This window comes from Psittacula echo, assembly GCF_963264785.1.
Source record: "Psittacula echo genome assembly, chromosome: 9".
Lineage (NCBI taxonomy): Eukaryota > Metazoa > Chordata > Aves > Psittaciformes > Psittacidae > Psittacula > Psittacula echo.
This window is the reverse complement of record NC_137745.1, coordinates 18,821,740-18,847,284: the sequence shown is the minus strand read 5'-3', so window position 1 is coordinate 18,847,284 and position 25,545 is coordinate 18,821,740. Positions and strand designations below refer to the sequence as shown.

Here is a 25,545-nt window from a genome sequence, read left to right as displayed (position 1 = left end):
GCTGTTTTTTCCCTCGGCTGGTGCTCATGATGCTGCCCAGGCATTTCTTCTGGTGGTGTCAGAAGGTGGGACTTGGAACAGACAAAGAGTGGACAGATTGGGAGTTAAGCTGAGTCCTGCCAAACTAATTTCAAGAAGGCCCTTGAGGTGCCATTGGCAGTGTCCAGCCTGTCCTACCCCTGAGGCGTTAGCTGAGGAATGTTCAGGGCTTGTCACTGCAGTAGTAAAACCTCATCTTGGGCTCTCAGTCAACCTCTCAAAGCACCGAGGCTGGATTTCTCTTCCGTGAGGTCTGGAGGCAGTAAAAGCAGCTGCCAGACTATTCCAGAGCTCGCAGCATGAGACCAGAGCTCAGATGGGCACTGGGAAGCCTGCAACAAGTTCCTGTGAAAAAGTTCTGTCTCCAGGGAATGAAATAATAACCTGTGAAATCATTTCACTCCCATCCACTGGGACTGTTTGCTACTGTTAGTACTAAAAATGGTTCTATAGCCACTGTAGGCCACCTTCTCCTCCTCCTCACTCCCCCTTCAGTAATGAAAACACTCCCTGTTCCATATCTCTCCATCCTGAAGAGTTTTAATCAAATAAACCTGGCATATGACTCCTGAAAAGATGATGCTCTCTGTCAGCCAAAATCTTTGCCTGTTCCATTTTCTTCTGATTTAATTTTCCAGAGATTAAGGTCCTGCTCATCTCCACTCTCGGAACTTGGCTGCCTGCGTTTTGTTTGTTGGTTGTACTCTGGTGGGTTTTTCCTTTCTGTTGGTGGCTTTGTTTTGAAAATCCTGAAGCCCCAAGGGTTTGATTCCGGGGGATGCAGCGGGCTGTGAAATGGAGAGAAGCTGTGCCCTCTGGCACCTGGCACCATCTCACCTTTGCTCCTGAGAGGAGACTTCTTGTCTCCTGCTGAATGGCTTTGGAGTTGTTCCTGAGGAGCGTTTCTTGTATGAAGGTGTTTTCTCAGAGCAGGGGCTGTCTCCAGGCTGCAGCTGCCCCTTGCTCTGCAGGACGTTGCTGTTGCTGCTGGTTTTGGTTCAGCAGCCATGTGTAGCCTTCATGGCAAGAGAAGTTTCACCCTCTTGTAGAGCTGGGTCAGTTGTTCGGATTTGGGAAGGTGGTTGAGTCACAGAGCAGGTAACTCAGGACCTTGTCCATATGGCTTTTGAATATCTCCAAGGAAGGAAACTGCACAACCTCTCTGGGCAACCTGTATGTGGGGGGGGGGGGGGGGAAATAGAGTCAAGTGTTTCCTTATGGCTTCAAGGAGCTGCTTGTGTTTCCATGTGTGTCCATTGCTTCTTGCCTTGTCACTGGGCATCACTGAGAAAAGCCTGGCTCTGGCTTCTTTATACTCCCTTCAGGTATTTATAGACACTGATAAGATACCCCTGAGCCTTCTCTTCTCCAGGCTGAGCAGCCTCAGCTCTGTCAGCCTTTCCTTGTATGTGAGATGCTCCAGACCCTTATTCATCTTAGTGGCCCTTTTCTGGACTCTCCCCAGTAGTTCTATCTTACCCTTGTACTGGAGATCCCAGAACAGGACCCAGCACTCCAGGAGTGGCCTCATCAGTGCTGAGTGGAGGGGAAGCATCACCTATCTCAATCTGCTGGCTCTTGCTAAAGCAGACCTGGATACCATTGGCTTTCTTTGCTGCAAGGGCACCTTGCGGCCCCATGAGCAGCTCATCCACCAAGGCCTCCAGGGCCTTTTCTGCAAGGGGAATAGGGGATGAGTATCTTTGACAGCCCATGTTTAAGGGCTGGATTAAGTGCATTGGTACTTCTCCTTCCCCTCTACTCTGCCCTGGTGAGACCGCATCTGGAATATTGTGTCCAGTTCTGGGCCCCTCAGTTCAAGAAGGACAGGGACCTGCTGGAGAGAGTCCAGCGCAGGGCAACGAAGATGATTAAGGGAGTGGAGCATCTCCCTTATGAGGAAAGGCTGAGGGAGCTGGGTCTCTATAGTTTGGAGAAGAGGAGACTGAGGGGTGACCTTATTAGTGTATATAAATATATAAAGGGGGAGTGTCACGAGGATGGAGCCAGGCTCTTCTCAGTGGCAAACAATGATAGGACAAGGGGTAATGGGTACAAACTGGAACACAAGAGGTTCCACTTAAACTTGAGAAGAAACTTCTTCTCAGTGAGGGTGACGGAACACTGGAACAGGCTGCCCAGGGAGGTTGTGGAGTCTCCTTCTCTGGAGACATTCAAAACCCTCCTGGACACATTCCTGTGTAACCTTATCTAGGTGTTCCTGCTCTGGCAGGGGGATTGGACTAGATGATCTTCTGAGGTCCCTTCCAATCTCTAGCATACTGTGATACTGTGTACCTCTCCCTGCTCAGTGTGCCTGTTCCCACTGGTGTGGCAGACTGATGGGCTTCAGCTCCTACAAAGCACAGGCTCTTGGTCTCCTGCCTGGAGCTCCTCTGGTTTCCCCAAGGAACGTTGGTGCAGGGAAGGCTGTGCATCTAGGGGAGAACTCCTGCATTTCAGCTGGTAGAGGGGAAGCATCCCTAAAGCTGACTCCTGTGCTAGCCTCTGGGGACTGTTATTTGTGAGGAGACCGAAACACCCAAATATTTCCAGTGCTCTCTGCAGGATGTGCAGATGTCTGGGGTCAGTGGTGACAAATTATGTAGGGTCCTCCCCCTTCCCTCTATCCTTTCTCATTTCCATTATCTGCCTGTTGTAGAGGCTGTAATTTATTGCATTTTGCAACCTTGTAATTTATGGCTTTTTTATAATTCTTTGTGAGCTTTCAGAAGTAACGGCTCCATGTACCCCAGTGTGTTTCATTGTCACACTTGAGGCTCTCCCACCTCCCCCTGCACTTCCACTCTTTTCTTGTAACTTGCCTGTTTACTTGCTAAATTATTATTGTGCACTCAATAAAAATTGCATTTAAAAAGTGATAACTGAAATGACATTTAACATGGAAAGCACTTAAGCATAATTACACTATATGCATTACATCATTTTGTGACAGTTAAGAAAAACTCTGTATCTGAGCAGGGGGTTTGTGTTGTTGGGGGCTGCAGAGAGTGAGTACTGGCATTTCATCACTCCTAGAAATGTAGCTTTGATTTTTGTCCTGGGATTCTTCTGTCTCCTCCTTCCCCCTTTGCTGGTACCACAGGTCTCCTGTATCTGGTGTAGGGTGAAGTAGTCTGCTCTGGAAGCTGCCTGCTGGCTGTAGCTGAGGGCTGAAGAGTTAATGTCCTTGCTTTCTACTGTCCAATGACTCCTACAGAAACTGGGGAAGTGTGCCAACCCCTCGTGACCCTGTGGCTCACATCCTCACTGATATGACTCCTTGATTATTAGATTACCTGCAAATCATAGCTCCTTGACCATCTGCTATGTGAAACTCCTCAGCTCAACCCCAGCATCTGTCCAGCTTGGCTGTGCAGACTGAATTCCTGAGCAGATCAGCCCAGCTTCCCAGCCATGATTTCTTCTGTCATGCCTTGTCCTGTGCTTTTCCCACCTACAGGCTGCTGAGCTTCTACGTGTAAAATGCTTCAGGGGTGATTCTCCTTCCTTGCCCTTCTTCCCTTCTCCCGAGGGTGAGGTGGGCCTGGTCAGACAGTTGTTATCAGCTGTGAAACAGCAGCTCTGTAAAGCAGGTCCCTGTCTTATGTGGGGAACTGCAACTGGAGATGCAGATTGGAGGTCCTGCATAACCAGGATAGTCTCACCATGAGGAACTGGGGGCTTCTTCCTCTGGGAGCCCTGAGGAGCTACTTGGAGAAGGGGTGAAGGGTGGTGGACTTCATTCTGCAACATGAGCAAAGTGAAGAAACAAGAAGGACTTTGAGTAGCAGGGCACAGGAAGACCTGAAAAAGTGTTTGAGTCCTAGTATTTGAGAACAGATGATAGGAGCCACAGCACTTGACATTTCCAGACTGCACGTGAGGGATTTTTGGACCAAGTCAAGACAGAGAGCACGTGTTTTCTGCAGTGTTCTTTAGGAAGCAATGTCTGTGGCAGGTTTGGATGCTGGTCCATGAATTGGAAGGATTGTGCGCTTGTAGGGAGTAGGAGAAAATGGAAGCATGCCTTTACTTGAAAAAGAAGGGAAGGGAAGGGAAAAAGCAGCAGTGAGAGCATTAGTGTCCATAAGCAACCTCTCCCCAGTGTGTCTAGGAAGAGCATGTTGCTTTTCTGTGGTGGTGGTGTGACTTGCCCTTCAAGTTAATAACCTGTTAATCACTTTATGGGTCATTTCACTCCAAATGTTCACTGAAGCATCCTGAGGTTGAGATAAAGGAAGTTTGTGAACTCAGGCATTTTTTCCCCTTTTTCTTCAAATGCACACATAACTAGAAACCATGCAGAGGCTGTAATAACTAATACAGCTGCGAAAGGAATCTCCTGGAGAGATTATTCTGTGCTTTTTCAAGGAGGAAAAGGCATTGCTGGCTGCTTGTGTCTTTTTTTTTTTTTTTTTGTTATGATTTTTCTGAGTTGAGCATTAAAAAAAAGGGAAAAAAGAATCCATCGATAAAACCCTCATCCACTTGACAATCGGTCTCATCTGGGAACTACTTGGTGTTATCTTGCCATAATTCATTAGAAGAATAAAAAAGACATTAAAAATGGACATCTCTATTGAGAGCACTTAATTCTTTGCAACAAGAGTCAATTATGTTCTATTGAGTAAGCCCCACGCAAAACCACTTACTTGTGAGATTCCTCAGCCTGATGGAGGGCCCCCAAAAATAAGGCAGAAGGAGGGCAGAATCCTACACTACAGGAGATGAGAAATACCTGTTTCACTATGGATTTGCCTGTTGCCTGAGGTAGGAGGCTGGGATTCAGGGGCTGGTGGCACGGGGGTCTGTGATCTGCAGCTGGGTCTGTTGGAGGAGAGCAGTTCCTTGGTGAGCCCAGCAAGTGGCTGGAAGCGTGCTTTAGCTCCCCTGATGGTTTTATGGCCAAGAGCTGCTCCCCCTGATTCCCCCTTGCACTGATTTCACAACAGCTCTTCTAAAGGTTCTAAAGAGTTTCTAAGGTAGTGGGGCTGAATGCTCCTCCAGTGCATTGTGAAGGATGCTCCTATGTGGTGCACACTCTACTCACAGAGAGGTTTGTTGATTTGGTTTTGGTGTGGGGCTGGACCCTTTGAGATGACAAAGATAATGGCTTCATGCTTAAAGCTGGGTAGATTTAGGTTAAATATAAGGAAGAAATGCTTCCTTGTGAGGGTGCTGAGGTGCTGGCACAGGGTGCCCAGAGAAGCTGTGCCTGCCCCATCCCTGGCAGTCCTCAAGGCCAGGCTGGATGGGGCTTGGAGCAACCTGATCTAGTGGAAGGTGCCCCTGCCTGTGGCAGGGCTTGGAACTGGATGAGCTTTAAGGTCTCTTCGAACCCAAACCATTCAATGATTCTATGAGTGCATGTTCACTGACTGTGCACATGGTCAGGATGAGCCCGTCACCACAAATTCTGGGTGCCTAGCTCAGATGCAGAGCTGTGTGTGAGTTGGGTACTCGGAAATACTCTCTATGTGCATAAGGCCAATTGGTTCAGTCTATGGGATAATGTTGAGCCGCTCATTTCAGCAGGCATTAATTCCAGCAGCCCTGTTGCCTGTGCTGTTCAGGAGACTGGGGGCAGGCTCCTGCTGGCTGTGTGAGCTGTGGCACAGGGGTGCTGGAAACGCAGCATCGATCACTCAGGGCAGAGGGTCTTTCTGATGACAACAGTAGTTTTGATGAGTTGGATGGGAGGCTTATAAATGATAGGAAAGGGGACAGCACTAAAAGGGAAGCAGTTGTAGCATGTTTCCTGCTACAATTTCTATGCCTAAAATTGATACTTTAAGACATATATTGATCATCCAAACACACAGAGATATATGTGGTCCATATAATCAGCTAAGTTTTATTTAAGACACAAAACCAAGTCAGCACTATTCTTTATGAACATAATTGCAAGCCCACTTCTCTGTTATGTGATCAGCTAAACTCTACTGCAGAGTAACCTTCAGGATTGCCCAGCCTGGAGCGCAATGGGAGCCTTGGGGTGAGCAGGGTGCTGCTGCCATGCTGCAGGCATGAGCCAGCATCCACTGGGATGGGAGAGCAAGCTGCAGAATAAGCCCTGGCATTTGGAACATGAGGCAGAATTCTACAGCCCTGGGAAGTGGTTGTTTTCCTTTTTAGAACTCACTCCCTAGTTTTAGGAGGAACATGATAAGGTGGCATTAAAAAGCACCTGCTGCATCGCCATCAGATGTCTCACCATTTGAGTTTAAATGTCTCCTCTGAAAGAATTCCCAACCAGGTTTCCTTTAAAGCAATTGAAGCTGTTTGGGTTTCAGCTTTTGCTGCTGCTGTTTAGAGTAATGCTACTTAACATTCTGGGCAAAGGAGCAGAGAGTGGAGGAGGGAAATGCTTATGATTTGTAAATGCCATTTTGCTCTTCTGGCACTGGCCCTCCAGGGAGAGGATTTCTTTCTTCTTGTTCTTGTTTCCCCCCCCCCCCCCAACTGTCTTGGAGTAAAGCTGATGGTTGAGCATATATTTTGCCTTAAGCATATGCGTAACTTCTCACTGTGTCACCTGTGTAACACTGGGTGAATCCGTATGGATGTGAAGGTACCTGCGTGCACGCAGAGCACAGATGTGTTGCTTTGAGTGTATATGAACCCATGGCTGGTACTTGTGAGCCTTCACCAAAGGAGGAGGTATGTGGCAGGCTTGTCCGAACTTCAAGTTTCCCATTCCCTTGATGATAAGCTACAAGCAAATGGGGATGAAATCAGAAATTGGCAACACGCTGTCAGGAGGGATTAATTTCTGTCCCTGATTAACTTTATGCTGGAACAGCGGGAGATTAATACTCACCATACATGATGCCTGATGCAACCTTTTCTTACACCAAGTAGATCCGAATCCACCCCTGATCCTGCTCTCCCCTTGTTATGTTATCATATATGCAGGGCAGGGCCATTGCTCTGGATGCATAATGACAGGCCACATATTCCATCAGCATTAGGAAACACATATGCTGAACAAAATGTGCTTTGGGGTCTGGCCTGAGCCGTGCAAGAGTTTTGTTCCTGCTTGTAGTAGCTCTAACGCACCGGTGGGTCCCTGGAGGCTCCTGGTGCAATACTGATGCTGCGTTCCTGTGCTATCTTTCCCTAAGGCTTTCACAACACTTTGCACAAATTAACGATAGATTCTTTCACAGTGGGAGGTCAGTGGGACCACACAGACAGGGAACGCAGGCGGGTCAGCACTGTGAGTGTGCCCTGAGGTGCAGGGAGGACCTAGGGACTGAGTTCTTCCCTGTCTGTAGGGACAGCCCCTCTGCGATCCTGGCACTATACACAGGCAGAGTTCATTGGCCATTGCAAGTGCTACCAGGACTGCAGAACATCCTGCTGTCTCCTCTTTGGCCATATGGAGAGCAGAAAGTCATATGTGCAGGCTTTGCAGAAGCTGATATGTCCGGCTCCATCTGGGAAATAAACAGCTTGCCCTTTGTTCCTGTTCCGAACCTGTAACACATCTCCTAGTGAGTCACATTAGTTGTATGGATCAGCTGCATCTAGCAAAGCAAGTTTTCCTATGCCTTGGTCCCTCTCTGGTGTTGAGGACCACCATTCCAAGCACTGAAGCTGACTTGTGGCTGATGCCAGAGAGAGGGCAGCAAAGCCTGTGAGCCACAGCTGCACCATTTGGGGCTGATGGAGGAGAATATGCTGTCACAAAACCCTAAAAATGCTGATGAAGCAGGTATTGGCTGATTTGGGAGGGAGGGAGGAAGGGCAGCAGATGGTGCAGCAGGGAGCAGCTTTTCCTGCAGCCCAGTGAGTTCTGGAAACCTGATGGGGTCTGTGAAAGGTTGGATCCATGGGACATTTACCTGCTGTTCCTCACCGAGGATGAGTCCGTGTCTGCTCCTTGCTCCAGTGACAGCAGGCAGCCCTGTGCCTTGCTTGTGTGTCACAGACACAGCTAAACGAGCAGCTGATTGAGAAGGTGGCTGGTGCAGGGGGGATTTGCTGCTCTGCTAAGAGGTCCCCACTGTATTTTCTCTCTAATTTGAAGGGCTCCTCAGCAGGCTGGCAGGGCTGGATGTGACGCTGCACCTGCATGGCACTGGGAGGCTGCGAGCTAGCAAATCCTGTGCAGAAATAGCCTGGAATGGGGAGTTGCAGCAGCAGCTTGGGTTTAGCAGCCGCGTCTGGCTGATGGCTGCGGCTTTTCGTTGGCATAATCGCATGTTTTGGAGGTTGTGAAGATGAGGAAGGTGTAGGAACAGGGAAGGACGGGACAGCACAGATGGCTGCTGTTGAAACCCCCCATTGCTGCAGTGTTGCCATTGCACATCACTGCTGATCTTTACCTCCTGCTCTGTTGTTTCACGGCAGGCTGTAGCCACTCGCTGCCCCGCTCTTGTCAGCAATCAAATCAGGACCGGGGATCTCGGAAATCCTCAATGTGCTCTTGCAGTTCCTGTCTGAGCACTCTTGTGCTGTCTCTGCCCTCCTATTGAAAAATGTGTGCCCTGTTATGCTCAAGACTCCATTTTTCCTCTGGTTTTTCCCTCCACCTCACTCCTGATCTGTATTTTTGTTTCCCCCAATGTTTTGGGTTTGGGCATCTGATCAGAGGTGCCCAACTTTGAGCCTGGATATTGTGGAGACTGTTTTGAATGGCACCCTGATGAAGGTTCTACCAACAGCATTTCTAATGGTCACCTTAATTGTAGTTTGAACTCAACAACAGCATTAACTTGCGTGGAAAGAACAACTGAATCTGAGTTTTCCAGTCTACAAGAGTAGAAACTAAAGTAGGACAAATCTTCAGATATAGAACTGGGCACAGCAGCACGAGGCAAAAGTGCCTGTTCTGCATTAATTCTGGGTCTTTCCAACAAGAACAAATTGCAACAAGGGATTTTCAGTTTAGGCATCATAAAAAGTTTTCAGATAGGGTTGTGAAGTACTGGAGCATTTAGTTAGGAATAACTGTGAGTTATGTTAGAAATTACACATCCATGATACTGCATTCCATATCTGAAGGCTGAGGTTGCCTTCACAAGAGACATCCCATGGGATCTTTCTGGGCACCTATCAGTCCTGCTCCTGTGCCCCTCCAAAGCTGTGCTGAAAACAAGCCTGGGCTGGGTTTCTAGCTGGAGTCTTTGTGCTGCTGCTCAAGTCTTGCTGGTGGGACTTAGTTGAAAACCTCAGCCGATGGCACTTCACAGAGGATCACCTCTTGATTAAAATCTCCAGGTATGTGGCATATTTCTGTTAAAGATTCAGTTTCTGGACTCCGCTGGCTTAGGGAGCAGGAAGCACCACCAGGAGAAAGGACGAGTCTGGAAATGCATGGAAGAAAGCTGTCTGCAAATCTATTCCCCATATGCTCTGGTCAAAAGGCAAACCTTTGTGAGCCTGTGCCACCACAGAAGGGACAGAAAGCCAACAGGCTGGCTAGGAAGACAGTGCAGAGCATCAGTGTGGGCTCTGCAGCACCAGTAAGAGCAGGGCTCTTAAACAGCATGGGTTGGGTGGATCCTGCATGAGCCGGAGGGATGCGAGTCTCTTCCAGCCTTGCTTCCAGCAGGTCTGTATGTTTACAGAAATGCTTCCAGTGCTCAGGATCAGGGATAAAAACTTATAAACACGAATCTCTGAAGATAAGAGAAAGCCCCAAAACTTACGTGAGAAGGTAAATGGAGATAATTGCCAAGTTGCTATTTCTGAAAGTTCAGTTTCTTTAAAATAGATCATTACTCTGCAGAAAACTGTAGGGGTAACTGTTGACAGTGCTGACTTATGCTGGCCTAGATTTCAATTGCTCTAGCTCTAATAAGAGATTTAGTTTAATTCCATGTCAGTTGAGCTAGCCCAAATTTCCATCACTGCAGCTGAGAGCTGAATTTGGCCAGTAGCAGCCATCAATAAGAATAAAAGGCAGTGCAAGGTAATTGTTACTCTTGTTCTTGTGTAGTTAGAAGGAAAGCCTGCAAAGTATGTCTGCGAGCTTTAGTGTTTGAGGCTGCACAGCCCAAGCCTTTTTCCACAGCCCTTCCTACAAGAAGCAGCAGCTTTTCTGGCACAGAAGATAAAGCTGTTTTGGGAAAAGAGGCCTGGTTATTTATGTATAGTCAAATCTCTGAGGATCCGGGAGTCTTGCATGGCTCAGTGCAGAGCAAGGGAGCTGTGTGTGCTTGGGATGTGCTTGCAGGGAATGGGGAGCAGCCTCTGCCCGGCTGCAGCCTACCTACCCCAGCACCATCACTGTCAGTGTGCTTCAGCAAAAGAGGCTGGGTGAAATGCTTTCCATCTTCTCTCATAGGGGTGCTGGTCCCTTTCTCATCCTCCCTCCTTGCTGCTGGGGAAACTGAGTCCAGTGAGATCCCATTTTGGGTCTGTATTAGCTTTTGTACTTTCAGTGTCCTAAACATTTAGCCTTGGAGAGAAGCAGCACAATAAAGGAAAACAAAGGTTTAGACTGTCCAGCAACCGCAGGAAAGGCAGAGCTGCAGCCACACAGAGACCAAGCCTGATCTGAGAAGAAATTTCTTGCTTTATCTTTCCCTAATCATTTTCATCGTCTTCTCTCATTCACCTAATTCACATGCGCTCTGAAGCCATCAGTCAAAGCACAAACCCTCCCTGGGCTCCCTGCTCCATTCTCCCTCTCCTCTGAGCCCTTCAGTGTTCCCTTCCTTCCTCCCGAGTCCTGCATTGTCCTGGTGGCTCAAGCATAGTGCTTCAGCAAAGCGTGTCCCTGGCTGCCCGAGAGAGCACTTGAGCCTCTCTCGGTTAAACTGGTGATCCATTCCAAAATTGATTTTCATCCTTGCTTTATAGGTAAACCAGTGGGAAATTGAGTTCTGTTGACCCAATATACATCAAGCATGTATTTCTGGGAGAGCTTCACATGGAAAGATTTGTACTGCTGTGTCAATGCAGCTTTTGATCTGACCTGTCCTTTGCTTCAGTCCAACATAATTTAATTCTCTTAGTGACACTGGGGTAAACCCAGTATGATCTAGCATGTGGAGGCACTATTCTGATAGTATAAAGCTGAACCACAGCAGAATAGCACATCTTTATCTGTGACAGCATCCCCCCTAAGATGCACCTAGGGTGTTTAGGTGCAATTTTAATGATGCTGATCTGAAGTACAGCTGTTCTGCATGGTCATGACTTAAACTGGTTAAACTCTTCTGCGTATATCCTGAAGGAAACAGCTGAGGTACCTTTCAAAACATACTGAGTTTTCCTTACAAAAGCTTTTACTCTGTCCATGTAACCAGGACAGCAGCCAGAATCAAGGATCATATTGGGGGGGTTGGGGTTTTTTTCTGCTTTAGGGTACAAGTGTGTATTTTTAGCAATCCTGTGATCTCTGAATGCACTTAGGCACCTGCCTGAGGTGCTGTAGCTTTCTCTCCCTCACACACACTAGTATAGCAGTCTGTGCTGGGCTTATGCCCTGACCTGGCAGTGAGTCCCACACCATCCAAGTGGCTGTGAGTGTGCACAGGAGTGCCTGGGCAGAGCTCCCATCCTGGTGGAGACCTCATGTTTTCAGTGATTTATTTTTACAGCGCTTTATCTAAAGGAGAAGTCTGGATTGGAAGTTGTCTGGTACTGAATTACCTTGCAGAAGATTCACTCTCTGCAGGCAGCCAGGCAGGTCTGTGGCTCTGAGAGCTTCCTGTACAAGGGTTTGGGTTGCTGAAGACTAAAAGCAGCTTTCCAGGCCAGGGGAGTATTTCCCTAATCCAGTCTAACTGTGCATAGCCCTTTATCCCTGTCTGGTTGCTAAATTATGCATAGCAGTCTCAGGTCTGCTTCAGAGTTGGCAGGCCTGAGATCTCAGTGTAGAGGCTCATGATCCTGGGTTGAGCGAGCAGAAGTCCTCCTGGTGCCGCTGCCTCAGAGGAGGGGAGATGTGGGTGCTGGTGCTGGACAGGGAGCACTGGAGGGGCTTCACCTCTCCATCCCTGGTGGCGTGGGCTGCCTTCCTCTCATCTCGTGTCCTCTGTGGTACTGCTGCCTTTTAGCAGGCTCTTTAGTGAAGGAAGGAGCCCTCAGCTCCATGGTTTGTTTGCTTCAATTATAGCTGTCCATCCCTGAGGAGCTGCTAAACTGCGCGTTTCACTGTCCTGCTTCTGCAGAAGAGCTGTGAAGAGCTGCTCAGAGGGTGCTTGCTTTTTATTAGGTAGGTGGGAGGAAGGAGCACAGCAGGGCGCTGGGGTTATGAATGTCAAGCTGTTTGCCTCCTGCGTGCTCCAGCACGTCCGCAGGCAGCAGGAGCTGCTGCTCCTGCGGGGGACAAGGCAGAGGTGGTGACAAGGGGCAGCCTCCTGCCCCCATGGCTCCTGAGGGGTCAGTGCCTGGCTCGGGGCTGTGCTCAGAGCCGTGTTCTCAGGGCTGGTGGCATCCATGGTACCGGATCTGGGAGCTGAAGTGGGGTGGATTTACAAAGCACCTCTGCTCACCTGCGGCTGCTTCCATCTGCCTGCCCCCCTCCCGGCTCCTTGACAAGGAAAACCAGGATCTAGCACCTTCCTGGATGACAGCTGCTTCACCAGAAGGCCATACCCATGACCTCTACCAGCCCCTGTCCCCCTCGTCCCAGCAGTGCTGTGTGATCTGCTCTGCACAACGTGGTGCGGCAGCACGGATTGTCCTGGCGGGCTGTCAGCGAAGCCAGTATGGCTCCTACCGCTGCCTGCTTGATTATCCCTGACACTGCGCCGAGGCTGACATCCTCCTAATGTAATACAGACACTACGATGATTACCATCATTGCAAGAACTATAAGCACCAGACGATGAAATTTAACAGCAGTAGGTGCAGCAGAGATGAGATGGGAATTGTGCTGTCTCTGCTCTCTGCCTGTGGCCCTGAGCAGTCTCCATCTTCCAGCAGGATCTCTGGGGTTTTGCACTCCTTTTTCTCTCCGTTTCCCAGCCACAGTGCTCCTTGATCTGCCTGGACCATCTCACAGTGCTCTTGCTGGGCAATTCTTCTCTAGGCTCCCCCTTTGTCAGAGGGGTCTGCTCTGTGTACCCAAGGCATGGATAAGTCTGCTCAAGGGTTCCCCCTGTTCCTCTTCAATGACACCCTGAACCATGGGGAAATGGCAGGACCCCACCATAGGCAGCATGGGACTCGAAATGGGCCGGACCTCTGCTTGTGTGGTAGAGACCAACAGGTCCTGAAGCTCCAGTGGAAGCGCTAGATGAGTGTCTGAGCCAGCGGCGCCTCCAAGGGCAGGTATCCTACTGCAGCATTTGTTGTACTGACTGGTTCCCTTTGCAGAGACCATATCTGGGTCACTGTATGAAACTGGTAAGCATGGGCTTGGCTGTGGGAGCTTGCAGTATCCCCCTGAACAGAGACCTTCCCTGCCCCCCATAATAATGTCAAGTGGGAAAACCCTTTTGTTTTCTAGTGCGTGGCCTTAGTAGGGCACAACTTGGCACAGCCCCATCTGTGGGGCATGGCTGTCGTGCCTGAAGAAGTGTGGTTGGTCTTTGGCCTCCCCGCTCTGAGTGCGATGCTCTGGGCGCAGGGAGGCAGTGCTCTGTTCTGCCTGGAGTACTCTGCTCTTTTGCAAACATGCCAGGCTTGCACTGTGATTAAGGGCTGGTGTTTGGACTGCAGCTGTCCAAACCAGGTGTGTTGGATTCATACAGCAGGGGGGAATAGTTCCTGGAAGATGACTGTTACCCAGACCAGATGCCTTTGCAGCAGGAGCCGGAGATTTTCTCAGCAGAGCTGCTGGGCTTGGCCCTGAGCAAAACCCAGCTGGGGTTTGTGCTGTGGTAATGGCCTGTATCCTGCCCAGTGGGGGTCCCAGCTGCCATGTGAGGGTTCAGCTTTTTGGTGGTTGTTCTTGTTCTTCTGTTGTGGGGTGGGAGTCTTGCCATAGAGATGGTGCTGTGCAAGCACAGCAGAGTGCTGCCCCACAGATACCTTGATTTGTGGGGAAACACTGCTTCTTGGGAGAATGGATCTGTGGGGAGAGGGAGGCTGTTTTGGGTTGCATATGTACCTCACCATCCCAGCCCTCCCATCACTGTCCTCCCTGTTGTCCTGAGCAAGGAGGCTGGAGCCTGATCCTGCTGCTGTGCAGGGAAGGCCACTGCCTGTGGGACACAGTGAGGCTGGGGCTGAGGAGACAATGTTCACTTTCTTGTGGTGCTCAAAGGCACACGTGCTAATGATGCTCTGTAGGGAGCTCCCCCAGAGTTTGTTGTTTTCCTTCAGGTTTTATCATCAGATACCTTGATCCATGGGAAGGTGCTGGGTCCCCTTGTAGCAGCTAACTGAGTAGTGATTCCTGCACCCATGGAAGCATTCCTGCACCCTTTTTCTTCCTGAGCTGCCCAGTTTCATAGTGCTGGGTGTGCCCATGGGGAACCGGGAAGGGGCAAATGCTTCCTCTGAACCCTGACAGCTCCCTGGATATATAGGCACGGGGAATTAACAGCAGAGATGAGCATCATTTGTCATGCATTAGAAGCAAGGCAAACAAGTGAATTTGGAGAATGGATGTTGGAGGCAGTATCAGATCTGCCTCTTCAGTTATACGGTTGCTGTGAACACGTACTGGCAGTTGGCAGTGTTACCAGCTCTGCTTTTCAGTAAGGCTACTCAGCACTGCAGTGCTGATTTAGCTCATCTGCTCAGCTGTTTATAATTGCATGATGCTTAGAAGTGTTTGGAATTACATTTTCCATGTTGCAGGTTGTCTTGCGCTGTCTGTGCAGTAACTTCAAGTTTGCCAGCCACATTGAGCAGGGCTAATGCGAGGGCCTTACATCTTGTTTCAGCATGGACGGAGGACTGGAAGAGAAGGTGGCTGGTCTCTTCTCCCAAGAAACAAGTGATAGGACAAAAGGAAATGGCTTCAAGCTGTGCCAGGGGATGTTTACAGTGGATATCAGGAAAAAATTCTTTACTGAAAGGGTGCTCAGGCATTGGAACAGGCTGCCCAGGGCAGTGCTGGACTCACCATCCCTGGAAGTGTTCACAAACTGTGTAGATAAGGCTCTTAGTGACATGGGTTAGTGGTGGCCTTGGCAGTGCTGAGGTAAAGGTTGGACTGGATGAACTTTGATGCTCCTGCATTGCCTTTGCCTTGCCTGCCTGCCAGGGGTAGGGGACACGTGCAGACTGTGAGGGGATGAACTCTGTTTACAAAGGGATTGCAGAGTAAAATCCAGACTGCCAAGAGCGCGTGCAACTTGCATCCCCTTCTGCCTGGGGTGCCACTATAGCTGAGTGTGAGCTGAATGTGAGAATTCCACAATTCCACATGGAATCAGAGCAGCGGTTTCTTGACTCCAAGGTCGCTGCTCTTACAAATTTCAAACCCAGGTCCCAGAGCAGTGGATCACAGGAGAATCTCAATGAGAGAGGCTTTCTAACCTGGAGGGAACTAAGGGCCTTTGCTATCACTGAGGAACGTTTGGGATGTCTTTGGCCAGAAAATACTCCCAATATGGGAAATGTCACCTTAGATAAGTAAAACCCAGCCAAGTTCTGAGCAATCCAAAACAAAACGCTGCAGTGGAGAGTACGAAGCTGTCTGCGTTGCCTGGAGCACTCCCATTCATTCCCCTGCCTGTCTGGTACGTTCTTGTGCACGTATGGTCGCTGTTAATTCTTGTTGGATCCTTCTAATTAACACTGATGAACTGTTCAGCCAGGAAGACTGCGGAGCTCTGCAGCCGCAGAGAGGCTGGAGGAACATCTCCTGGTTTCTTTCTCCTCCCTTGTGGACAGGCACCGTTTCTATCCGTAACCAATAGGAACTAATTTTCTCTTTCGTAATGGAAATACTAATGTCAGGACTCCCTCCTTACCCAAAGCTTTCTCCTTGAGATTGCTCTTCTTTGCTTTCCTAATTGCCACTGCTCAGCTGGAGGTAGTGCACGTCTTCCAAACACATTATTTTGTTATGCTGTTACTTACCAAAGAGGAAAAAAAATAGAGTATGATAGAATATTGCTTTGTGTGGAGCTTTCCTCGCCTTAACCCCTTCTGTGCTGATGTGGCGTGTTTTTCCCTAGCACAGGATGTTTTGCTATTGGCAATATGTGTTTTTTGGTGTGATGGAGCTCTGATGTGAAGAACACATAGAAATTGTTTCTCCTGCAGCCTTAGGATGCCTCTAAAACGTGTTCTCTTACTTAAGCATCCTTTTTGGAGTCGCTCCACTCACATAACAATGACCTGTAATAAGACAGGAGTTGCCAAATTGATGTGAAGCATGGGTGGGTTGGGGACTCAAATGATTTGGGTGAAGCCCTTGGGAAAAGGTTGGCTTAAAGCTTCTGAGCCTTTTGTGTGGCACACCGCTGATGGAGGTGGTGGTCACCATTTGGCAGGCAGGGCAGGTCACCTGAGTCCCTTGGGGCTTTTGGGGGGCAAAAAACCCCCAATAGTTGCCTGGAGTAGAGCTCGGATGGAATGATGATTTATGTGGACACAATGCTGTGCTCCACACCTGAGGAGCCCTGCTGGCAGCACGGAGGGGCTGGGGGCAGGCAGGGAGCTGGGCTTGTGCTTCTGGAATTCAGCAAGTGGAAAGGGGAAGAGCGAGCGGTCAGTGGGCTTCAATTGCCTTTGGGTGAGGGAGAGCAGAGGAGGAGCATGATGGCTCTGCCTGTGCTGCTGGTGTGGCTCAGCAGAGGCAGAAGGGTGGGCAGTGTGATGGGCAGCTCCGCTTTTGAGTGAGAGGGGGGGATGCTTACAGCCTGCAAGTGTGAAGGAAAGCAGCTATAAAGCCAGTGGTGTGGGCAGCAGGTCAAATGCCTTTTTTTTTACCCTGGTTGCAAAGCCTTTCTTCCTTGCTCCACTCATTTCCAAAGCTTATATTGTTCCTTAATCCACATTGCTAAAATTCTGTGTTAGAGGATCAGCTTTTCTGTGGGAAGACTGCTGTACTTCTCTCTAATATTGACTTTCTTGTTTCCCTTCTTAGATCTACAATGAGAATAAAAACCTGTTTGAAGTCAAGGAGAATGTGCCCAGGAAATTGGTGGAGAAGGTCGCAGGGGACATTGAGAGCCTTTTGGCCAAGAAAGTCCGTGCTTTAAAGGTAAGGTGATGGCCCTGGTGCCAATCCTTAAACAGATATGTTCAGTTTAAAGAAGAGGGTTGATGCTGGTGTAGCATTATGATCTCAGCTTCAAAGTAATTGCATGTGGCCTTTTCTGGGAACTGCATCCTGCAGTTACATATTCATATGGAGCGTATCTGGGGTGTGAGGCATATCACGGGAGGATCTACTACAGAAGTCATCTTGCTTTTTATCTCCTCCCACCACCATGGGAGCACCTGGGGGTTCTGCAATAAGTATACAAGTGACAGCAAAAGCCTGGCAGCAAGCTTGACCCACTCATTTGACTGAGGTGTGGTGAATGGTGGCAGTGTCCCTGCAATAGCTCATGGATTTGTTTCAGACAAGTGGGGGTTTCCCGTTGAGGAGATGACACACTGTAATGTTTGTGCCAGTGCCTGGTACTCGAATCCTGTGACTCTGGGTGTGAGCTGCCCTTGTGGGTTCACACATTTCCAATCTACCATCCTGTTTTGTAACGCTCCTTTTAAAATGAATTCATCTTATCTGTAGTGGAGCAAGGTGACCAGGACAGCAGGTCTGTGCTCTGCTACAGCATTCTCTGCTGCTGGGGAAGAGACAAGTAATTGTCTTCTTGGAGAGACAGAGATATCCTCCCCACTGCAGAGGAGCTTGGGAGCCATGAAAGAGCTTCATGCACAGGAGCCATAGGGTCCTCTCAAGTACTTGCTGTTGGGTTTGGGCAGGACTGGTTGATGTGTTGTTAAGGGCTCACCTGATGCTGGACCTGACACAAAGGAGTGATTCTGGCAGTGCTGGTTAGATAATGAGCACTTGAGGAACAATGATCCCTTGACCTGGGTTAGCCCTTTCAAGAGGACTCCTTCAGAGTGCACTCTCTGGATGGAGCAGTTCCTTACATCCAGCTTGCACACAGATTCTTGCCATGCAGGACTGGTGGTACTGCCAATGAGACCTGGAAATGGGGAAATTGATGGGGGAGGAGAAATTGGATCTTCTGAATTTCTTCCACCTTGTGCTAAGCTCCTCTGAAGCAGTGGGGCTCCCACAGCTTCTTCCACTCCCCAGCCTGTGTTTTCTTCTGCCTCAGCTCTCCCCTTAGTTGAATCATCTTTCCTGGAGTCATTTCCTCCCCTTCTCTCATGACTCACGACAGTGATGATGACTTCTTGAAATGCATTTTTCAGCATCTGAGTCAGGTGGGACTCCATGCATCAGCCAGGGCAGGTGAGGAGGGAAAAATGGAGCCTCTCCTTGATGTATGAATTGCCAGGTCACTCATGTGCTCACTCTGTGGAGAAGAGGCATCCCTGTCTCCCTTGCTGCAGAAGAGAGAAGGGATGTTGCCTGTGCTTTGGGGCTTTGTAGGAAGGTGCCAACCAGCCTTTGGGCACACGTGATGGATGCATAGTTCAAGAGTGCCGTTCTGGTTAGGTGGTGATTCAGTCCAATCATCAAAGAGCCTGTTTGTTTCTAAGTGAAAATAATAATGTCTTTATTAAAGTTAAACTGTGTGCAGAGCATTGATTAATAATACATAGTGTCTTGCCTTGTGTGTTGCATTTCTAAGAAGGAGAAATCAAGCACAAGAAACCAAACTCATCTGTGTGGCTCTGACAGCCCTGGTGCAGCCTCATGGCACAGGTCTGGCACTAGCAGGACACTAATTTCCTGTGTGCATTTCGGAGTGCTGGAGCCAGGTCTGGGTATATGTGTGTACAGAGAGAGCAATGGCTTCCTAAAAGAAGTCATCTACAAGGGGCTGGTTATTTGGATGCTGTCCCTCCTTTTTTGTTCCAGACCATTGTATCTGATGACAGTCCATCATGGGACAGAAAAATTCCTAAGAAGATCTTTTGCAATCCCCACTGTTCCAACTGGCACTAGAAAAGAGCATCTGCATTTGAGTCCTGGGGGACTTGTACCTCTGTCCCATACAGGCCTCTGTTTGGCAGGGATTTGCACTAACTGCCCTTTTCCCCAGCATCCTCCAGTGTCTTTTCTCTATGATGATTTCATTGCTTCAAGCCTGCCCCAGCAGTCTCCTTTGGGCTCTGTAGTTCCAGCTGCTTTTTATTCCTAAGGTTTAGCTAAAGTACAGCTCATATGAAGTGGAAGTAATAGATATTGCTGAGGTCGAGTAACTCCTGAAGGAGCTGACATAACTTTTACCCTGTGTATTGCATTGTGAAGGCATTCCAGAGATCTTGCTATAGGTGAGGTGTAAGAAAATAGTACATATATTCCCAACCAGGTGCTTTAAGGGGCTGTTCTTGTCCATGCTCTTGAGCTTGCCCTTGTTAGGGCTGAGACAGACAGACATCTTCCCTCATGTGTGAAAAAGAACAAGGTGGCAGGTTGCCACATCACAAATCCCCATTGTGTTTTCTGTGTGTTGGGAATCCCAGCTGGCTGGCTTGTGGCTTAACACCACCTGAGACTAGACCTCAACAGGTTGGTTGGTTGCCAAACAGATTCTTCGCCACTTTTCTAACTTAAATTTCTTGTTTCTTTTTCAATCTCTTAGTATGTTCAGACCCCTCCTTGCCTTTTTATGTGCCCAGAGGGATATGTGCAGGCTAGGGCTTCTTGGGTGACCCTGTTTAGGAGACCAGATGTTGGAGTTCAATGCTCGTGGAGCACTGAGTGAACCAAATAAAAGCCATCACCTGGGAGTGGGCACAGGCAACTTTTGGCTCCGGATTCCCAAACCCAAGGGCCATTTTTCTCTCTTCCCTTTTCTTTCTGTGTAGCCTTTCTAAGATTCCCCAGTTCACCATAGTGAAAGCCTCAGTGGCTGTTTGGTGAGGCTGGGGAAGATGAGCCTTAGAACATTCTCCATAGAAGGGAAAGGAAGTAGCAAAGGTAAAAGGCACTGGAAGGAGCCTCCCTTGCCATCAAATCCAGCTCGTTGCCTTCTCCAAGTGCCTACAGACTACAAGGGAATCTCTTCTTCCTTTGCCTGTGCTGTTGCCATTCCCACCTTGTGCTCTGCAAGTGGACCAGGGCTGTTTCTTCGTGCCACACCATGTCCCTGACTGCCCCAGCTCTGTTGCTTGTGGCCACTGAGGAGGTCTTGGGATCCCAGCCCTGTTTCCTTACCTCTGCTTGCAATGCCAAATGCATGGATCAAAGCAAGGGAGTGGCAGAGAGGCTGCTGAAGTGATGAAAGACTTTGGGAAGTGTGACTGAGGGGTTGCTGCACCACTTTTGCTGTGCAAGCCCAGCGCCTCAGGAGAGTCTTCTATTGCTGCAGAAGCATCTCTGCAATGAAAAGGTGCTGGGGGCCCAGGTGAAGGTCACTGCTGGTGATGCAGGAGCAAGGAGGGTATTTCCCCCTCTCCTTCAGGTCATGGACACTCCAGACCTGATTCTTTTATAATACCAGGTGAAGTGTGTGTGTGATGCTTCCGAGTCTGTCTTTGCTTAAAGCTTTGCAGACTGGGGGGAAGGGAGTTGTGATTTGGTGGAAAAGGAGGCTGAGAGATGGAAATTTTAGATCCTAAGGTATGTTTTAGGCTTGTTTCTACTTTTTATACAGTTCTTGCAAAGGCTGCTTTTGGATGCTGACTGCTTCATCCTTCACATACTTAACCACAGACAATTTGCTTTGCCTCCTGAGAGCAGCACATCCCACAGCTTACTGAGCGGGTTATGCCCTGAGGTGAGCTATTTATACACCGTGACCAGCCTAAAGACTGCTGTCTGTGCTGGTGGTCTTCCCCATCTCTAAGAAGAGGCTTCCTGATCCATAAAACATGGTATGAATGTCTGCAGGCTCTGGCATTGCCCCCATGGGACGCTGGTGACATAGCTGGGCAGGTATTTGTTCCAAAGAGCTGTTTTAGTTTTGCATATTGTACATCACAGGCAAAATCTTTTGATTTAAGGTGAAGTTTGATATTTCCCCAGTGGACCTCAGCTGTGTGCAGTGCCACGTGTTGAGCCAGAAGTGCAGCGAGGTGGCATTTCATGTCTTGGAGAATTTATAATGTGTATTGTACCTGTGTGTGTTTTACATAGATAGATGTATGTACACATGTAGGCTTGGTGCACCTTGCATGGCTCTGGTGATGAGAGAACTAACAGCACTTACCAGTAGTTAAGAGAAAAGTTTGTTGCGTTTGTTTATTCTGCTGTTGTGGAATTTAACTGTGTATTTTGGGTTTAAACTTAAACAGAGGAAGTTTAGGTTAGGTATAAGGAAGAAGTTCTTTACTGTGAGGGTGCTGAGGCACTGGAATGGGTTGCCCAAGGGTGTTGTGGATGCTCCATCCCTGGCAGTGCTCAAGGCCAGGTTGGACGGAGCCTTGGGTGTCATGGTTTAGTGTGAGGTGTCCCTGCCCATGGCAGGGGGTTGGAACTGGATGATCTTAAGCTCCTTTCCAACATTCTGTGATTCTCTGATTTTTGTTGCTATGTGTTTGGCTCCAGTGTGGAATAAGCATTCGGCAGAAAGGAGGGCTTTGTTAGAAGGGTTCAAGGCTCCTGTTCCTTCAGCTAAGGTGTAGAAGCTCCCAATATGTTTCACTGAAGGCTTTCAGATTTTCCTGTAGGAAAACCTACACTTGGCATTAGATGTCTTCTTTTGACAGAAAAATGAATTCAAAGGACAAGACTGGGTATTTTCTGTGTTTTGAAAGCATGCTGCAGGGATGCCTGGCTGGGTTTCCTGTGGCTACAAAGCCTGAACATGCCTGTAGGAGTCTGGTATTCCCATCTTCCTTTACCTTGGATCCTAAGGGATGGTGGCTGGAAGAGCTGGGATTTGGTGCACAGCAAAGATGATTGATCTGGAAATGAGTAAAGCTTGGGACTTTATACTGCCTTAACCAAACTTCTCGGTTTTGTCTCTGATTTCCATCCCCTGCCCTCGTTTGGGGTTTTCCTGCTTACTGGCATTTTTTCCTTGCATGTTTCTTCCGATGTGACAGTGCAGTTAGTACTTGGCCATGCTTCAGGATCCTCAGGTGGAGGTGAGGTGGGAGTTTGGTGCATTACCACAAAGTACTTAGCAAGTCAGTTCCTTGGGAGTGAGAGCTGGTCAGCAGGGTAGGAGCTCAGGCTGGTTGTGCCTTTAGTCCCGTCTCAGTGCTCAGTGCATTACTGCTCAGCTGGGACAGGTTCCAAGCTCTATTTATGTCTGGCATAAGCATATATCAAGAGTGCAGAGGAGATTTAACTGGACAGGTTTATCCCTTTAACAATTCTGATAGCCCTGAGATTTCCCTTGCAGGTATGTGGTGAACAGAGTGTTTATCAGCTCTTCTGCTCCCTGATAGGGACAATAAAAGGTTTCATTTGTCTGAAGAGCTGCAAAAACTGGCATGCAGCAAAGCATCTCTCAGCCCAGTTTACAGCATCTCCCCACTCCCTCCTCCCTTGGCAGCACCAGCCTCTGTCATGGCGTGGGCTGGTAGGGAATCAGCAGTGCAGGCACAGCAGCTTTGTCTTCCCTCCTTTGCTGTTGGGGATGTTGCCTTCCTATGGTTTGGTGGTACGTGGTGTTCAAGGCAGGCAATGAAGGGGGTCAGCATTCATCAGGAGCTGGGGTTGTACTGGTTTTCTCCTCTGCTGCTGGCAGTTTAAGGTCCCGTTGCCACCTCGCTGCCCTGCTGAGCTGCCTAAAACAAGTTCTTCCAGGCATTCGTTGGCCAAGTTGTTGGTGTGTTTAACTGGAGGGATTCCAGGACAGGAGACAGAGCCCCTCCTGAGCTGCAGTGCGTGGGGGTTCAGGTTGGGTGGCACCGTGCAGTGCTGCACACGTGGCCCTGGTGGGTTTTCCTGCTGCGGTGTGAACTATGGCCCTGGATTTTACCTGGTGGGGGATTTCTGGCCATGGCAGAAGTGATCACTCCCTGGCCTGCTGGGTCGCAGCCCAGTGTCCAAGCTAAGGGGTATGTTACCCATCTCATCTAGACAGCAAAATGGGGGAGGAAAGAGGGAATAAATGTAGTTCAGGTGAGCTCAGATGCAGCCTGTGGTGGGATGTGGGGCTTCATTGCCGTGTGCATACCAACCCTGTTCCAGCCACATGGCCATGGAAGGATCAATTCCATTCATGGAAGAAGGACCACAACCAACATAAACCTTGTGCATGCTGAAGTACAAAACATTTAAGGGTATGATCTCTGTGCTTAATTCATAGTGACAAATCCATCCCTCTTCCCGCTGCTTTGCAAATTGGTTCGTGGCTTTTGGTTTTAATTCTATTTTTAATTTGCTCCTAATCAGGCCCTGGCTGCCTGTCCCCATGCATTCATGTATGTATGTATTTATTCAGTCGTGTGTGTGTGTCTTCTCCTGCCTCGCTATTTGTTCTTGTGCTGGACCTCCTCCATTAATCCAATTTGAATCCAATCTTCCAGGTCTGGGATTCTAATTCATAGGTTGCAGAGGGGAACCATACAATGCCTGCACACCAGGATGGGGGTTTATTGTCTAATCTAATCAGGGACAATCAGATGTTTGTAACAAGTCTATCAAAACTGTATTGGGCCAGTTTGCCAAGAGATGTAACCAGCTTTCTTAATAGCGCTAACACGATTTAGGGCTTCCTGTGCTTTCATGCAGATTATGTTGAAGGTTTCTCTTTCTTCTCCCATGAACGCTTGGCAGCAGCCCAGCACAATGGGCTTTACAACTTTGTAAGCTGCTTGGTGCACCCTGCAGCAGCGAAGGTTTGTGAGGACACCGGGGCTCCTGCTGCATCTTCCCCAGCACCGCGCATGCTGGAGGTTGGGTGATCCCATCTGTGGGCACCTGTACAAGGTATGGGCTCAGTACACAAATGCATCTGGAGTAATGGATGGGGGAGTAAAAAGCGATGGTGCTGACCTGATAAAGTATTCAGTAAGTCTCCATAGCAGGTTTCTAGCCCTTCATGCAGGCCATCAGCCGTCAGGCACTGTGGGCTTGCGTGGCTGTTGGTAAAGAGCAAGAAACCTGTGTCCTCTCTTGCCCTTGGCAGGTTGAGGCTGTTGGTTTTGGGTACTCGCTGTAAGAAGCCTGGACAGGTGCTGTTCAGGGTAGAGACCTCTCAGGGGGATTTTTGGGATGCCCTCTCAAGGCCTGGAGCAAAAGGGGAGGCAGAACCAGTTCTGCAAATGAGCTGATGTCTCTTACTGTAGGTTTCCAATTGGAGTTATCTTATTTTTCCTGTGCAAATAAACAGTTCTGTGATTTTCCCTCTCCTGAGCACTGAAGTATCCCTGTGGTCCCAGGCAGCTAGCCATTAGCCAGGTGAACTTACACTGCTTCTCACACTCAGGTCTGTACCACTCAGCTCTGCACCCAATGCCTTTAACCAGGGATTTATTTTAGGCTCATGGATTCCTCCCTGCTCAGAGCATCTTTATTTTGGCACTATGTGTTGCACTCATCCCTGAGGCAGGCACGTCAAGGGGAGCTGCAGCACGCTGCCAGTGCCTGCGTTGCAGCCAGGGCTGAGGTTCATGGTTTCAGGTCACACAGCAGTGCTGGGAGCATTAGCTGGGCTTTTAAAGCCTCAACAGAGCTTGCCCTGGCTCAATGTGTGATGCTGGCCTCCTTTGCACACACAGGGAGGAAGACTAGTAACCCCTTCTAATGGGAACTAACCTTTCTTTGAGGGTTTAATCACTGTGCGTGCCTTGTCTTTTGCACTCTGCACCCTGCAGTGGGGAGGAACCCAGAGACCTCTGATACCAAGTGAAGGGAAGGATGAAATACTCCTTGAAGGGTGTTTTACTTCCCTTCCTAAAACCATGTTGTGTATTTGAAGGCAGTGTGTATGTTGTTTTCCAGTTTTTCCTAGTTTCTTCAGCACAGGAACAGCGCTCTTAGGGGTAACTAAGGCCATTAGTGTTGGCAAGGGCTTTGCAGCAGTTGTAGTTCTTGGCTGTCTCAAGGCTCAGATCTGTCAGCTTGGTCCTTACCCTCTCAAGCTCCTGAAGCCTGGCAGGGCTGCCTTATTCTGTGCACTAAGGCGATGCACTTGGGGATGGCTGAAAGGGTAAAAGAAGATGGGTAAGACTAACTCATCTATATAGATATAAGAATGGTTAGTGATGCAATAGAGGAGAAAGGGTCTCTGAGGGAATGTGTGCTAGGGAAGAGAATTGTCATTTAATTCTTTACAAAACAACTTTTAAACATGGTTGGGAAGATGTGTTTGCAATGATAGCAAAGTAAAACAAACCATGTCACTGAAAAAAACGGATTTATTTGAATTTCCTTGGTTAATTTTGGCATGAGAAAATGCATTTCCATGGCAGTGTAGGGGCTGGAGTTGCTTCTGTGCCCTGTCCTGTGGCTTTGTAATCTGTGCATGGTGGGAGAGGGTGAGGGGGGGATCTTTATTTCCCCAGGATTGCCCCTAGTTTTGCAGGTAGTGTGTACCTCTACGCTTAGAAATCTGCTCTTAGTCCTTGAGAGCTCAGCCCTGCCCTCCA

At 48.8% G+C, this 25,545-nt stretch overlaps 1 protein-coding gene across 2 annotated transcripts in view; it reads left to right on the top strand.

The window, feature by feature from the left end:
- Positions 1 to 25,545, top strand: part of CACNA2D2 (calcium voltage-gated channel auxiliary subunit alpha2delta 2) — a 207,369-nt gene that overhangs the window by 65,406 nt on the left and 116,418 nt on the right. For both annotated transcript variants that reach the window (XM_080625351.1, XM_080625352.1), the window contains exon 3: positions 16,994 to 17,110. In XM_080625351.1, coding sequence (XP_080481477.1) covers positions 16,994 to 17,110 — 117 coding nt within the window. The remainder of the gene's footprint in view (positions 1 to 16,993; positions 17,111 to 25,545) is intronic.